Below are 16,789 nucleotides of genomic sequence, written 5' to 3'. Positions count from 1 at the left end.
GGCAATTGGTGGAGTAAACTGAAGAGGTATGATAGGGGTTTCGGGAGAGGGTTTGGGGGAGGAAGACCAACAACGTCAGGTACAGGCCGAAAAGGTCGAAAATGGTTGTCGCGCGTGATGTAGTTGGATTGCAAGATTCGTAAAAAATTGGCCAAATCGAGGGCTATCAAGGCTAGAAAAAAACTTGGAAAATGATAAAGTGATGATTCCGATCGAGTTTGGTGACAAATCGACCGGAATCAACTCCAAACGATTGGCGGCAAAAGAGGGCGGAGATGATTTATATGAATATCAAATTTTGGGATTGAATTGGGGATGAGTATTTTGAGACATGTAGATGACATTTTAGCCTTTCATTGTTACAAGAAATTCAATGTGTTAATTTATGGGTGTAAATTGTAATATATGAAACTAGAGGTACAAACTTGCTATTTTGTCAAACTTTAGGTGGGAATAATGTAAAAAGTTTAAAATAAATTTGAGCCTTTTTGGCATTTTTTTTAGGCCCCTTGGGCCAACCTAGATAATAAATTATACACTATTTTCATTTTTGTAATATATTCAAAAAAAATTTATAAAAAAATTGGGCCCTTTTTTACGCTGGTTTTGGGAGGCCCTAGCCTACCCCTTGAGCCGGCCCTGCCGTCAGGCCAACCTTTTGGGGTTGTTTAGGTATTTTATATGCAAATCTTCCTAATCTTAACTCCTATGTAATTTTTGACTTCTCTGAATACTACAAGAGGCTGCTAATGGCAAACTCCCTTGTAATACTATTTGCATCAATCACTTGAAATAGATATCTTTAATTAACATATATATAATTCCTTTTAGGAAAAAAAAAATCAGGAAGAACAAGTACCACATTATCTATATGTGGCTAGAAGATAAAATTTCTCCATCAAGAGAATTAAGCCTTACAAAACACAATAGTTAGGTTATATATTCGCGATGTAGACATAATCTGTTGAGCCGATGTCGAGTTAAGACCTAAAATGGGTTCGTCCAGAAACAATAAACTAGGATTTATCAAAATTTCTTTCCCAATGCTAACCCTTTTTCTTTCTCCCCCTGAAATTCCCCTCAATAATAGGCCTCCTATAATACTATCCTTGCACTTAGTTAAACCAAGTTTAGTTGTTACAGCTTCTGCATGAGCAATTTTCTCTTCTTGAGTGAGAGTATTGGGTAATCGAAGAAGCGTGGTGTATATCAGCATTTCTGTCACCATCAAATTGTTGAAACCACAGCTAAACACACACTATAAAAGAAAACAGAAAAGTAAATAGTACACTTGATTTACCCTAGTTTGTTTCGATTAAGGAACTATGTCCACCATTCCAATAGAGAATTTTGGCTAAGTTTTAGAACTCTGTAGCAATTACAATGAATAATGATGGCAGTTCACTCTCACTCTCTATTTTGATTACTTCTGGTTTCTCACTGTTACATTATATATATAATAGAAAACCTACTTCATTTGAGCTTACTCGAATCTAACCCCCGAATTCGTCTGCATGCAAATTATGAACCATATCCAACACAAATGAGGGTAAAGTATATCATCTTGTGTAACAAAACCGGTGATTCAGTTCATCGAGTTCGAAAAGGGCTTCCCGTTGTAGGTTATGCTTCCATAACTTCATCCTAGTCGACCTCCTAATGCAGTTAATAGAGTAGTTTTGCCGCTGCTTGAGGGACCTAACATATGGCTAACATTTCACCTGGTTTAACCATTCCAGTTATTCCATTTAGGATCACCTTTTCTTCAAACTTTATGTTCTTTTGGCTTGCATTTGATTTCTTCATTTTGATCTTGTCTATCACATCCTCAAACTGTATATGTAGATCAACAATTAAAACATAACATAGAGAATTTTTTTTGTATATCATGAAGATGGCCTCTACTTCTATTTGATCTTCTTTCTTCCTTCTACCTTCCATGTCCATAACCAATTCCTCCATGGCTAGCTATTCCAATCACCACTCCCACCAAAACACTAATATCAATTAAATAATCTTAACCCTAAGGGATTAGTCTGGTGGTCAAGAAGGTTTGTTCCCTTTATTGACTTCCTGAGTTCAAACCACCTTGAGACCGCATATCACATTGTTGGTTTATCTGTAACATTGAGTTTGTAGAGTGTTCAATGAGTCCCGAGGTTTAATTGAGATGTGTACAAGATGACTCGGACACCATAATTATCCAAAAAAAAAAAAAAAAAATTAAATGTTCTTGATATGGGATGTATGTTGCTTATACATAATATATATAGTAATCACTTGAAATTCTGGTAATATTAATTGGACCTAGCTATCATCGCCACAAACCAATGGTAATCATTTTCTCTTTTTCTTTTTATGTCTGTTATACCCGGGAAAACAAAGGGCTGACGTGGGAAGAGTCACGTTNGGGAAAAATGGATATATATAGGTTAGGGTTTGGGAAAAATGGATATATATATATCCATTTTTCCCAAACCCTAACCTCAATTTTCATCCCATATTAAAGGTTTAACATGATGGATATATATATATATAGGATAATATTGTAATTAAATATATAGTATAAGGGTAAATTAGTAAAATTAATACTAAAATTTTGGGACGGGCCGGGCCGGGCCGGGCCTAAAGATATACCCATGCCCGGCCCGTACCCGAGGTCGGGCCTTAAAATTAAGCCCAGGCCCAAGCCCAAGCCCGCCAACCTCGGGTAAAGCCCGCCCCTTTCGGGCCGGGTACCCGAAAATGTCGGGCCCATTGCCATCTCTACCAGCTTGGCCCCAATTCTCTTCATCCCTAAGGAGATCATTAACTACTTGAAGCGTGTCCCCTTCCAGGATAATTTGGTTAATACCAATATCTGCTACTAGAATGACTGCTTGAAGAGCTGCGAAAGACTCAGCCAAGTATGCATCTGGGAACATGGGTTTCTTCATTCTCATAGTTGCCATAAACCTGCCTTGCCAGTCCCGAATTGCAATTCCAACACCAATTGTGCAATCTTCTTTTCTCACACTTGCATCCCAGTTTATCTTGTAGATACCTTCAGGTGGTGGCTGCCATCTTGGTGAGCTGGGATCAGGAATCTAAGGATGAGCATTAGGAGAGGTCCTCGATTGGTGTAAGGAGTTTAACATGTCCAGTTCTTAAGTTGCATGGTGAATGATCTGGGATGGAGTAGAGATATGTTGTTTGAAAGTAAGCTCGTTCCTTCTTTGCCAGATTTTTGAGACCACCACTCCAAATTCAGCTAAATGCTTTTCCTCTAATTCGGATAGAAAAAACATAACTAGCTCTCTGAAGTTGATGAAATTGTCATTCATCTTTTGGAAGGTTAGAGAACAACTTGACAAAATATCCTTGGCAGCAGTGCAACCCCATAAAGCATGCAAGACATCTTCTTCTTCTGAGCAACAAAAGGGGCAAAAAGGATCCTCAATCACCCTTTTCTTGATAAGGTTACACTTGGTAGGTAGAATGTCTTGGCAAGCTTTCCATAAAGATAGCTTCTCTGCATTAGTGATGGGAAGCTTCCATAACTTTTTCCACTTTTTATTCTCATTGGCTACAGAAGAGGATTGGCCTTGGGATGAGAGTTGAGACTCCACTTACAGGTGATATGCACTCCTTACCGAGAATATACCATTTTGAGAGCATCTCCAAACAAGTTTATCTGGTCTATTGAAGACACTGATGGGAATTTGACAGATGGTGTTAACTTCTGATTCAGAGAACAAGTCTTTGAACAGATCCAACTTCTAGGATTTTGATTGGGGATCTATAAGAGTAGCCACCTTAGCCTCCGGGTCCATACCAAGGCATTGACTTTGAATCTTAAATGAAGATGGAGAAGGAAGCCATTTGTCTTACCAAATCCGGGCCTTGGAACCATCACCAATGCGCCACATTAAACCAGACTCCAAAACTGGCCTTGTTGCCATTACACTTCTCCAAATAAAGGATGATGTTCTTTTAACTTTAGCTTCTAAAAAATAACCTTCAGGATAGTATTAAGCAGATAAAACTCTCGCAACAAATGAATTAGGATAATGAAGAAGTCTCCAACCCTGCTTGGCAAGCATAGTCAAGTTAAAGAGTTCTAAATCTCTGAAGCCTAAGCCACCATTGGACTTGGACAGCTTCATTTTATCCCATGAACACCAGTGAATCCTACTTTCGTCATTTTTTTCGCCCCACCAGTAATTTTTAGTCAATCTATTCAGCTCTTGTAAGATGGTTTTTGAGATTTTAAAAACACCCATGCTATATGTTGGAAGAGCTTGAATAACAGTCTTAAGTAGAGTTTCTTTCCCAGCTTGTGATAGATACTTCATCTTCTAATTACTAAGTTTGCCTCATACTCGATCTAGGATGTGCTTAAAACCTCTTGTTCTGTCCCTCCCAATCAACGTTGGAAGTCCAAGATATCTGTCATATAGATGAGAGGATTTTACCCTAGCCACTTAGATAATTTGTTGCTTGGATAATCATGTTTTATTATGAATTCACGTATAGTACATATATTTCACATGTTTCATGATATATATTGTATGATTGTTTTATAATATATATTACAAATCATACAACGTAATCAAATTTATATCAAATAAATCAAACATTTACCTTAAATTCAAAAAACTTGTAATATTGTATATATAAATCCACAAAATTATTGGTACTGCTAACCACAAGATGCTGCTACACGGCAAGCTTGATGAGATCACGCCACGTGGTGGAAATATAGTGGCTGGAGTCCTCTATTCTAGGAGGAGCTGATTTGTTTGGACGCTAAATGATTGGAATATCAACAAGCCAGATGTCACGCAACGAAGACACGTGTCAAATCATAGGGCTGTTTATGTCAATTACACCNGTGGCCAATACTCATTTTAGAACACCCCATTGGAACCCCTTTGATAACTCCTCTGTCTTCAGCATCTTGGATGAGCCTACTAAGAGCTTCAGCTCCAATAATGAATAGATAAGGTGACAAAGGGTCACCTTGTCTAATCCCACGAGAAGGTTTGAATGGTTTTTTAGGAATCCCATTGATGAGAACTTAGTAAGTAACTGATGAGAGGCAGTTTATGATGAGTTTGATCCAGGTTGGGTTAAAACCCATCTTAAGCATGACTGCTTGCAGGAAAGACCACTCAAGCCTATCATAAGTCTTGCTCATATCAAGCTTAAGCGCCATATAACCATTCTTCCCTTTTAGACTGGTATTCATAGTATGCATGACTTCAAATGCCACTATAGCATTATCAGTAATCAACCGGTCTGGTATGAAAGCACTTTGTGATGGAGATATAATCTGTGGTAGGATTTTTTGCAGTCTATTAGCAAGGACCTTGGCCAAAATTTTATAAAGAACGTTGCATAAAGATATTGGCCTGAACTCTGACACTTTAGAAGGAGTTTTAACCTTGGGAATTAATGCAATAAGAGTAGCATTAAAGTCCTGAGGCCAGCTCCTAGAACAGAAGGCATCTCTCACAGTAGCACACACACTAGGTCCAATGATCATCCAATGTTTCTGATAGAAGATGGCAGGAAATCCATCAGATCCTGGAGATCCTAAACCATTCATATTGAAAACAGCTTTTTCTACTTCTTCGTTAGAAATTTGCTTAACCAAATCACTGTTTATTTCAGGAGTTATAACAGGTTTTACCACACGGATACAGTCCTCTATTCTCTCAGGCATTGACGAAGGAAATAATGATTGAAAGAATAATTGAAAAAGGTTGCTAACCTCTTCAGGTTTATTAGCAAACCTGCCATCATCACTTGAAATTTGCTTGATAACATTAGACTTCCTGCGTTGGTTAGCACACAAGTGAAAGAATTTTGTATTACGATCACCATCTTTTAACCATTGTTGTTTAGCTCTTTGCTTCCATTTGATATCATCTTCTTCCAGAAGTCCATCAATTTCTTGTTTGAGCTGCTGCAATTCTTCCTTTTTATCGCCTCTGTTTGTGTCTTCCAGATGCTTCAGCTGAGATAGCTTGTCTGTCACAGTATTCCTTTGGTTTCGGAAAGTGATTTTGCTCCAGGTGGACAGTTTTTCTTTGCACCTTTGGAGTCCTTCCATAGTACTTGGCAAACTAGAGTTCGGATTTAAATTGCAAAGCCATTCTCTTTGGATCAGCTCCCCATATTCAGCTCTATTAACCCAGGCAGCTTCATATCGGAAAGGCCTATGCTTTCTGATTTCAGTTTCCAATTCTCCTCTAATTTGGATGAAAATTAGTTTATGGTCAAAAGAAGAAACACTTAAAGAATTCACTATGCAATCTGAGAACAGTTCAAACCATGCCTTGTTTCCAAAGCCTTTATCTAATTTTTCCTTTGTGAAATACCATCCCTCTCTGCCATTATTCCAGGTGAAGAAATCTCCATTGAAAGGAATTTCACTGAGATCACAATCTAAAAGTGCTTCTCGAAAATTTTCCATTTGCCTGTAAGGTCTATCTGCAGCTCCGAACTTCTCATATTAGTGGCAAATTTCATTAAAGTCACCAATACACAGCCATGCCATATTCGATTGAGCTTTTAATTCTCTTAACAAGTTCCAGCTACCTGTTCTTTTAGAAGCATCCAGGTGTCCATAAAAACCTATTAAAATGAATTTCTGGTTTGTTGTTGGCTAATTAACGATAATAGAGATGTGATGTTGAGTATAGGACACCAAGTCCACTTCTTTATCATCCTTCCATAACATTGCAATACCACCACTAGCCCCTCTACTTTCAACAACAAAGCTGTATGAAAATCCAATCTTGTTTCTTATGAGCTCTAATTTATTACTGTTACACTTTGTCTCTATAAGGAAAACAAAGTCGGGACACTTAGTCTTCACCCAATGATGAAGTTCACGAACTGTCCGTGGGTTCCCAAGCCCATAACAGTTCCAGCTAATGCAAATCATTGGGTGTGGTCAACCATGAAAGTTGTAGGAGCAAAGTCATTTGACACTTTCTGTTTCTTGGGACTGTGTATCTCAGTTGATCCTTCTGCTATTAATCGTATATTCCTTTTTTTTTGTCTGAATAGAACCTTCCTTCACATTGATGTGATTAATGCCTCTAGCTTTCCATTTCCAAGTGGGCCTCTTAGATCCACCCGGATGTATAGCTTGGGAGGAGATTTCAGAAAGTTGAGGAGTTGCTGTCACATCCTGATGAGGAGGAGTTTCTTGCCAATCTTGAGCCATGACATCCTCAATTAAAGCATTTGTTTCTGGGAGAGAATCTTGGGTTGATCCTTTATTGGCAGAGATAATTAGAGAATTAATGGATGAAATATTCTCTGCATCTTTCTTGGAAAGTTGACCTGGCAGGCAATCCTTACCATATAACGTATCCATTGCAGAGTCAGTTTGAATGTTATTACTACCTTTCTTTATTATTTCCTGAGAATCAGCCTCCAACTCTTTCTGATCTGAATTTACATCTGTGCCCCTTGTATCACCAACAGCATCCATGGGAGGTGAATGAAAATGCTTTGTGCTTCGATCTGTTGAACCACCATAGCGTTTAGATTCCTTAGAATATAACTTTGATGTACTGGCTCGCAACCAAGGTCCGAATTGAGTATTGGATTTTTCAGTCTGTCTAATGAAAGAGCAACCTCTATTCTTATGTTTAAGAACTCCACATTTAAAACAGAAATTCTGTAAACGTTCATACTTGAAAGCAATCCAGTGCTTTTGCTCCCCAATCCTTAATATCCTTCCTCGAACCAGAGGTTTGGTAAGTTCAACCTCTACTTTCACCCTCAGAAAACTTCCCCAGCCCAAACCATTCTTGCCAACTTCCACTTCAAGAACTTTGCCAATTGCAGACACTAGTTGGACTCCATAATCGTTATTCATAGCCGCAAAAGGCATATTATGTAATTGAACCCAGAAAGGTTCATGAGTAAAACAGCTAGCATTAGAAGGAGTGCTACTATCAACTCATTGAATAGCGATCAAAGCCCTATCGAATGTCCAAGGTCGTCCGTTGAGGACTTTCTGCAGATCAGAGACATTTTAAAATTCTAGCAAAAATAATTTCTCACCAGCATCTGTAAAATGGATCCATCCATCCAGTTTCCAAACTTGAGACATGGTGGATCGAAATGCTTCCCTGCTATAATTTTTCTCCGTGACAAGGAGAGCCAGAAGGCAGTGTAAGAGTAAACTAAATATTAAGTAACTATTAAGGTAAATAACATATTTTTCAACCATTTGCATTCCAACAAATAGTATTCGATAATTATTAATACTTTTATGTTGTGAGTGATCATTAACATATTGGCAACTTAATATATATGTTGATCAAAATAATCCATGAGGGGTTTGCCCCTTCCTTATAAACACTTACATGTAAAGACCATTGTTGAAGACTTCGCAATACACTGTCCGAGGATTAAAATGGAGAAAGATTTGTGGAAAGGGTTGATTTTAGTGTGGCGGTTATATCCTGCTTCGTCATTTACTTCTAACACTAAAAATTAGGGGTGTGCAAAACCGGATATCCGATCCGATTTTTCATTATTCTAATCCAATTAGAAAATTCGAATCAAGATGAAACCTGATCCGAATCCGATCCATATTTTTTCTAATCCGGTTTCATCCGAATTTACATGGAAAATATCAATTTGCCCCCTAAAATTTTGCAATATTCTTATACTCCCTGCTACATCATCATTTTATTACATTTTGATCCCCAAAGTTGTCATCATATTTCAAAACGGTCCACATACTTTACCATAGGGGTGTTCGGTTCCGAGTACTCTGCATTTTTTGAAAGAATCAGAATCGACGATTCCTTGAAATTTGGAACCAGAACCGGAACCGACGGTTCCGATTTCTAGGTACCCAAAACCGAAACCTATAACAACGGTTCCGGTTCTGTTCTGGGTACCCTATAAAATTACATGACCCTCCAAAAGTTTTTAAAATGGTAAAAAAACCCTTAAAAACTTACAAATACCCCCCCACTTGGCACTTGTTAACAAAAATAAAATTACAAATTACAAATTCCATTACTTTATAAAGGTAGATTCTCAAAAGTCAAACCAACTTACTTTAAATTTTATGACATATAAATATAAATGTATTCACATTACTTTTTTTACAAAAGTTTTTATTAACCCCCTAATCTTTAATTTTATTTTCTATTAGTCTCAATTCCTGTTTTCGATTCCGGTTCCTAACTATAGGAACCAGAACCGGAATCGCACAGTAACGGTTCCAAAAATTTGGAACGAAAACCTACCCGTTGACGGTCGGTTCCGGGTAGGAACCGAAACCAAACCCCAGGTACCCGCCGGTTCCGGTTCCAACCGGTTCTTTTGAACACCCCTACTTTACCACTCTTCCCTAGGACCCCAAAATAACTTATTAAAACTTGTAGTTATGGACAAAACTGGAGCGGATCCGAATATTCTATTTCTTTGTAGAGCCGATCCAGTATTTGATCCGAAAATCCAAATATTCTAAAAATTAATATCCGAATCCAATCTGAATTTTCGGATATCTAATTTTTTTGAATTAGTTCAGATCGGATATCGGATTTTTTTGCATACCCCTGCTAAAAATGATGGGCTTGTTTGGTACATTATTTGAAATATGAGGCTGTGTTTGGTAGGCTATTCTCACCCTATCTTATTTCACTATCCTATCCTAAAAAATAAAAAATGTGTTTGTTTTAATATTGTTCAAAATTCAATCATATTCTATTGAACTAAACACATTTTAACAATTACCTTTCTCAATAAAAGTTTTAAAATTAACAAAAACACCCCCACCCACCCTACTTTTTGCCGACAACCAGCCATCATCACTGGACAATGGCCGTCAATCGCCGGAATGGCGCACGACCAACTAGATTTGGCCAATCGTGGGCCACTTTTTTTTTGAGCCAGATCCATCGTAAATCTAACTGTTGGTAGCCAAATCTGGCCACATCTATCTGACCATTGACGATGGCCAGATTATGGCTGTAGATTTGACTTTTTTCGGCCAGATTCACAATAGATCTGTCTAGAAAAGGTAAGATCGACGCACAATTTATCAAATCCAACTGGTCATGTACCATTCCGATAACTAACGACCACTGTTCGACGATGATGGTCGACTGCCGACAAAAAGTTAGGTGGGTGGTCATGTTTTTGTTAATTTTAAAACTTTTATTGTGAGAGGATATTTAGTTAAATTAGCAAATGTAGAGAGTAAAAAATAATCTAAATATTTAGAGACAATGTTTTCCAACAATGTACCAAGCACATTGTCATAATCCTATCCTAATTCCTTTCGCAATTCCCTAATTCCTCTGTAAACCGTTACTGAAATTTTGTAAAAGTATTCACCACGCCACACAGGCAAATTCTGTGAGGGAAGACCCAGTAAATTTGAAGAACGTCACCTGAAAGGAATTGGAGAAGTCCGTTTAACCATTTACACAATGCAATTCCTTATCAACCTGGGGTAGAGCTAGTGATTTGTGGGAAAAAAAAAAAAAAAAAATGGGAAGTGCAAATTACAAGAATTTGCCTGATGCCTTAAAAAAGTAAGAAGTAATTTAAGATGCTATGAATTCCATCTGTTTCACAAGTACAAAATGCCATGCAATTGCTGATTATTAAACAGGACATTGAAGAAACATCCACAAACTGGAAGCACATCGTCAGCAGCTCAAAACCCTCTCCCCCGTCTCTCAGATTGGTTGGCCTTTGGGAACAATTTGATCTTTGAGCCACATGTATATAGGAACCAGTACATAGTATGTTGCAGCCATGGCACCCAATAAGAAGCGCAGAAAGAATACAAACCGATTTACAGGCTTTGATACATCCTCTGTCTTTGGACCAAGCTGCAATGAAATGAAAAATATTAAAGGGTTGAATATTAAGGATTTGCATGGCTGTTAGAAAAAGGGTATAGGATTTCAGTTGCCATTTACACTAGAAACAACAATATATATGTAGTTGCATACTACAGTAGTCTATGGTATCCCGAAAGCACCGAGTTTATTCCAAAAGTTTTTTAGTCCAAATGTAAATCCCTTTTCGCCTTTTAGCCAACTTAAAGAAGGCTGCAGTTGTATTGAATGGTGATAGAATTTTCTTACACCAGCATTTGAAACAATGTTGATTCTACATTTATTCCTGCGAGAAAATACTGCCACCATTCCTTTTCCTAAAATCGTTCTTATTACCATCAAATACTATCTTATTGAATCACAGATGATTCAAGTAAGAACTTGAGTTTCTAATAGTGCATCATGAATCCAAGTCAAGAGTATGTAACACAGAATAGTTCTAATCATCACCTCAAAAGGCGTAAATGAAACAAACACACATAAGTTCTATGAAACTATCAATCATTGTATCTGTTAGGGTGTCAAGCTCTCAACCTAAGTCTGGATTTTTTCCGTTCTGATTTTGTTAAGGTAAACAGTGAAGTTAAGTTTAATAATTTCATCCAAGTGATCAACTTTTCACAAGAAGGCAAGATATTATTGCATAAACTAGAGAGAAGTGAAGCTGAGAGAATAAACACAATACAATTTGGCCAAAAACCAAAGAGTGCAATAAGTTCAAATTATCACCTGCAATGGAGAGTCTCCGGATGCAGGTTTAACACCTGTTACAGAACATCCCATGATTAATCCATGCCGGCGAACTCCTCGATACCATTTTGGGCCAATTCTTTTCAATTGGACATCCTTAAATCCAGCCTTTTGGAACCACTCAATGTATTCTTCCTCTTTCGGAAACAACATCCAAACATCAGCAAAGAAGCGAGACAACCAAAATGTTGGGTACACTGGACCAATTAAACAGGCTTTTCCTCCTAGTTTCAAAACTCTGTATGCTTCCTTGATGCCACGTTGTGGGTCTGGCCAATACTCAATACTGCGAAGATACAATCATATTTTCCAAATAAGAGACATTACAAAGAAAGTTGATCTGTCTCTATCTCAGTTAAAGTAAGTCTTAAATGTAAACCCCTTAGAAAGTCAGCTAAGTTATATTAGTTTTAGTATTAAAAAGAAACTGCATTAACATGCATAACACATTTCCTAAATAAATGCACACACAGATAACGACTTACATATGCAGGTATATTGACTTCCCTCTAATAAATATAACAAACACGTTCGGAGACTATTCTTAATTATTCTTTCAAACTAAATGGAAATAAAACCATTCTGAATTTCTCATTTCTGAGAGCAACTGTAAAATTATAATAAGCAGACATGCAAGAACAACCATAAAATTCTCAAAAATGACCAATTAAACTATCCTGCATAACCAATACCAACGTCACAACTACGAACAATAAAACTTGCCAAAATTTGGCATGTTCATAGATTTCAGGTAAACAAGAAAAGCAATTAAAATCAGCAACTAAGAGAGTTCAAATATACCTCCCAGCAGATACATATCTATCAGCGTAATCAGTAGGAAATGGTAAGTCTTCGGCGTCTCCCTCAATAATCTTACAATCTTTCAATGGCTCCTTCTGCTTCGCCTTAGCAAGCTGATGTGGAGACTGATCAAGAATTGTAACATTCTTGGCATCCACGTGCTTAACAATTCCAAGAGTAGTAAAACCAGTGCCGCCACCAACATCAACAACTATCATATTCCGGTCACTGAGGTCAGCAGGCTCAAGAGCATCATCCCTCATGTCCTCAGTCCAGTGACCAGGGTTTATAACATGGTCATACACAATTGACAGAAATCTATAAAACCAAAACGCCTCCTTTTTGTGTTGAATGAATCTTGGCTGTGAAGCCGACCTAGAAGCTGACAAACTACATTTCAAAGACTTTATGGTTCTAGGTTTAGAGATTAAACCCAATTTGGGAATATGCCTCCCGTGAAAATCAGACCCCAAGAAACCTAACCCCTTTGGGCTTACGCCTCTGGGAAGCGTGAGGTGTTCAGCACCATTCAGCATTGAAGACGCCATAACACGAAAATCCCACAAAGAAAGTTTAGATTTTTACCAGATTTTCAGTGATTTGCAGCCTATTGAAAAACATCCACCAGCAAAATCTTGCAGTTTAACAAAAAATAGTGTTCTTGATTGAAGCTAAAAGAGCAAAAGCAAATGTAAGAAGAAATAGGGCTTACCCGTTACCAGAAGTGAAATGAGGTTTTTGTGTGAGAGTGAGAGTTGTGTTTAAGTAAACAACAACCAGTGGCTGTGGTTCTGTGGAGGAGAATACATTTCAATCACACACATTAACAGAAGAAAACAAAAATAAATAAATTTATATACATTATGTGAGAAATAAGAGACGCGGGGTCCTTTGAAGGGTGACACCAAAGACCACGAAATTCATTCGCCTTCCACCTACGTGGAGTTGCAATTGGCTTTATTCACCACTTCTGTTGGGCATTGAGGATCTTTGGTACAGAAAATGCTGATATANTGACTTCTTCATAATCTTGAACAAGTTGTTCTTCTATAAAATTAACATGGAGCTTAAAGTTCTTCTATCATGCATTTGCAACCTGCTTAATATGAGTAAAAGAATAGATTAGAAATTGTTGATGAGTGATTTTGACATCAACCAAACGCACGTGTGAAATGCTGAGCTGGCCCAGAAGACACACGTGGATGAGAGAAAATAGGTAAAAACAATAGAGAACACCGTTTAAAGTGATTCGGATGTTAAGGAAGCAAATCCTACGTCCACTGATTTAGTATTAAAGATAGCAGTCAGGTCGCGTTCAACGGACTAACTTACAAATGATTATACAAGAGAGAGAATGCTATTTTTTCTTTAAAGAGATTAGCTAATCCCTTCAATGAGAGAGGAGCTCTCAATTTATAGTGAGATGGATTAAGGTTATCATTACTAAATCTGTGAGTTGGTGGGATTATCCGTGCAAATCCTTCTTTATGTCCCATTGCCCACCTTCTAGAGTGATTTACGCGATTTGGTGTAGGGATTGGACACGTGGAGTCACTATAACTCCTGGCTGGTCTGACGCGAACCCACTACCCTAACACGAGCATGCCGCCCCTGTCATTATATGACATGGCTGTCTCTGAATAGCCGCGGGCCTACCTAAGCTCTGACTTTTTATGCTGACTGAGTCTTGCATCAACCCTACATTTTGAGGCATAACAGAAGTCTCCTAGTTTTTAAGGTGCGAGGATCAGACCTTGGAAACTATAATTCATGCCGTGACAAGATGCCTTTGAGGAAACTTTGGTGATCCTGACCTGTATGAGAAGAGGTCGAGACTGCGTTTTCGTGCGCGCGATCTGATACGATCTTCGCTCAAGGATGAACAACCTGATCTCAGACCATATCAGTGCTTTGATTTCGATTTTCCGAAGTTCACGACCTGATTACAATTGGAATTCTCATCTGGATAATAGGATTAGGTTGTTTCGAAACTGGGTTCTCGCCGAGAGTCACGTCGTTTCGCGACCAATGAGGTAGAATCGAGGAGTCACGTTGCTTCGTGACTTGCCAGACGAAGAGTGTTCTACGTAATGATCTCTTCAAATGTTACCTGTTGCATTTTCATAATGGATATATTTAATGAAACGCCTTCTACTCTGACAAGCGTGTCTATGCACAATTAATGCCAGCCATGCGCATTAAATGCGTGACATGCTGAAACGATATACTCTATCAGAGCATTAAATGCAGATTGGGGCGCATTTAATCGGTAGGAGAATCGTGCCATCGTTTGGGTTTTTCAACAGAGAAGGACAACGATTGGGTTTTCTTGGAGCGTGACGGTCACCCTTTCCCGTGGATCTGTGACATGTGGTCGCGATCAACGGGGAGGTACATTTTTCCGCCCAAACGTCGTTTGATTTCAAGAAAACCAAATGCCAGTTCTTTTGCTATAAAACCCAGGTTCGTTTCAGGCAATGCCACCACACATCTTTTCAGAGAGAGCAAGAGACTTTTGCAAACTATGATTCTTTGCCTTCCAAACCAACGCGTACCTAACATTTCGAAGCAGAAGGAACCATCTTCATATTCTGAGAGGTAAGAATTGTTTTCTGTTTTTGTTTCTTAGTCCCAGCAGTTGATAGATGATTGGTTTTCCGGTAGTTGATCGAAGACGAAATGTTCTTGTTGGGTTCGAGCCATGAATGGTGGCTCGAATCATTCTGTTAGGGTTTTTCTGGGATTTAGGAGGAGAAGCATTTGCTTTCCTCCACGTCACCGTACGAAATGGTGTACGAGGGCTAAAAAGATTCCCTGCTTGTCGCTTTTGCAGACTGTAGTAGGATGGACCCCTTAATGACCAGATCCAAGGAAGGGACCAGTTCATCCACGCGGGATGTTCTTGTGAGTCCCACCCAAGAGATCTTCTTGGTACTTATCGAGGATGAGATCAATAGGGTGATAGACCAGTACGGTATCCGCGGGGATGTCTTCCGCGATAGGACGCGCACAGCTCAGCATCAGCCAAGTGAGTTGGCCGCGATCTTTGAGGAAATCTTCAAGGGTGGGGGGTTGATCCCTTTCCACTCTTTTGTCAGGTCGGTCCTGGATCATTTCGGGATCGCACCGATGCAACTCACACCGAACGTGTACATGATTGTGGTTGCTATGTACATTGCGTGTCGCGAGAATGGGTTGGGCGAGCTAACTACAATAGAACTCGGTTGCTCGTACATCCTAAAAAAGAGCAAGGACAAGGACTCCTACTACTTGTCCAAGCGACCTACTATCGCAGCGGGGATACACAATTACCCTAGCAACACAGGGGCCTACGAAACAAAATTTTTCTTCTTTTGTTACGACGGCCTCTACCGCTTCCAGGACCCGAGTAGGTTCTTTTCCCTTAACGGATAATCCCACCAACTCACAGATTTAGTAATGATAACCTTAATTCATCCCACTGTAAATTGAAAGCTCCTCTCTCATTGAAGGGATTAGCTAATCTCTCTAAAGAAAAAATAGCATTTTCTCTCTTGTATAATCATTTGTAAGTCAGTCCGCTGAACGCGACCTGACCGCTATCTTTAATACTAAATCAGTGGACGTAGGATTTGCTTCCTTAGCATCCGAACCACTTTAAATGTTGTTCTCTATTGTTTTTACCTATTTTCTCTCATCCACATGTGTCTTCCGGGTGCTAATATAGAAAAAGAAAGATGTGAAATTCATTACTTTTTTGGCAGTTAACAAAACGACCAGTTTGGATCTCCTCGCGGATCCAGACAGAATTGTAGCCTTTGGTTTCTTGCCCGAAGCGAGTCACGACGTAAAACTGCTCATGACAATCGCAAATCTATGGAGGTACGGCTTCTTCAACATAGACGCGACCTTAGAGCCTCCATCGAGTAAGTTGCGTTAACTGGATCCTTTTTTATTGCGCAATGAACTATCTTTTTACTAACGACGTTCATATGCAGCAACCATGCCTCTGAAGATGTCCGGGTAGCCATGACGAAAGCAGTTTTCTTTCCCTCGGGCGAGCACTGCTAGGATGACCGAATCTGCTCCTAGTGGGCCCCTAGCTGAAGGGGCAACATCAGGGTCTGCGTGTCTTGCTAAGGCTTTCCAACCTTCGGCAGGTGCCCCGATCCGACCTTTGGGTGCTTCCCAGCCTTCGGTTGCTCGCCTGAAGCAGAAGACAACGGCTCAGCGACCTAAGAAGAGGTGACAAATTCGGGTCGAAGAGTCAGAGTCTGAACCAGAGGATCTGGCCGTTCAGCCCGGGGGGTCGCAGCTAAGCATTCCCACTGCTTCGGGAGCATCTCGAACAGGGCAAGGCAAGGTTGTAGGAACCAGAAAAAGGT

At 39.2% G+C, this 16,789-nt stretch overlaps 1 protein-coding gene across 1 annotated transcript; it reads right to left on the bottom strand.

Annotated features, from left to right (window-relative positions):
- Positions 1 to 10,497: 10,497 nt before the first annotated feature.
- LOC116146149 (2-methyl-6-phytyl-1,4-hydroquinone methyltransferase, chloroplastic-like) lies at positions 10,498 to 13,261 on the bottom strand. The gene is made up of 4 exons (XM_031431555.1): positions 13,138 to 13,261; positions 12,426 to 13,032; positions 11,604 to 11,910; positions 10,498 to 10,865 (listed from the first exon to the last, which is right to left on the bottom strand). The coding sequence occupies exons 2-4, from the start codon at positions 12,971 to 12,973 to the stop codon at positions 10,710 to 10,712; spliced, it is 1,011 nt and encodes a 336-aa protein (XP_031287415.1). The 5' UTR covers positions 12,974 to 13,032; positions 13,138 to 13,261; the 3' UTR covers positions 10,498 to 10,709.
- Positions 13,262 to 16,789: the final 3,528 nt, after the last annotated feature.

The sequence above is a fragment of the Pistacia vera genome, unplaced genomic scaffold, assembly GCF_008641045.1.
Source record: "Pistacia vera cultivar Batoury unplaced genomic scaffold, PisVer_v2 Contig473, whole genome shotgun sequence".
NCBI lineage: Eukaryota > Viridiplantae > Streptophyta > Magnoliopsida > Sapindales > Anacardiaceae > Pistacia > Pistacia vera.
This window is presented reverse-complemented; position numbering and strand designations above follow the sequence as displayed.

Coding starts and splice junctions, on each gene's coding strand:
- LOC116146149 (XM_031431555.1), bottom strand. CDS start 12,973: ATGGCGTCTTCAATGCTGAATGGTGCTGAACACCTCACGCTTCCCAGA. Junction 11,911..12,425: donor AGATATGTATCTGCTGGGAG/GTATATTTGAAC, acceptor GTATCTTCGCAG/TATTGAGTATTGGCCAGACC. Junction 10,866..11,603: donor CCGGAGACTCTCCATTGCAG/GTGATAATTTGA, acceptor ATTTCATTGCAG/CTTGGTCCAAAGACAGAGGA.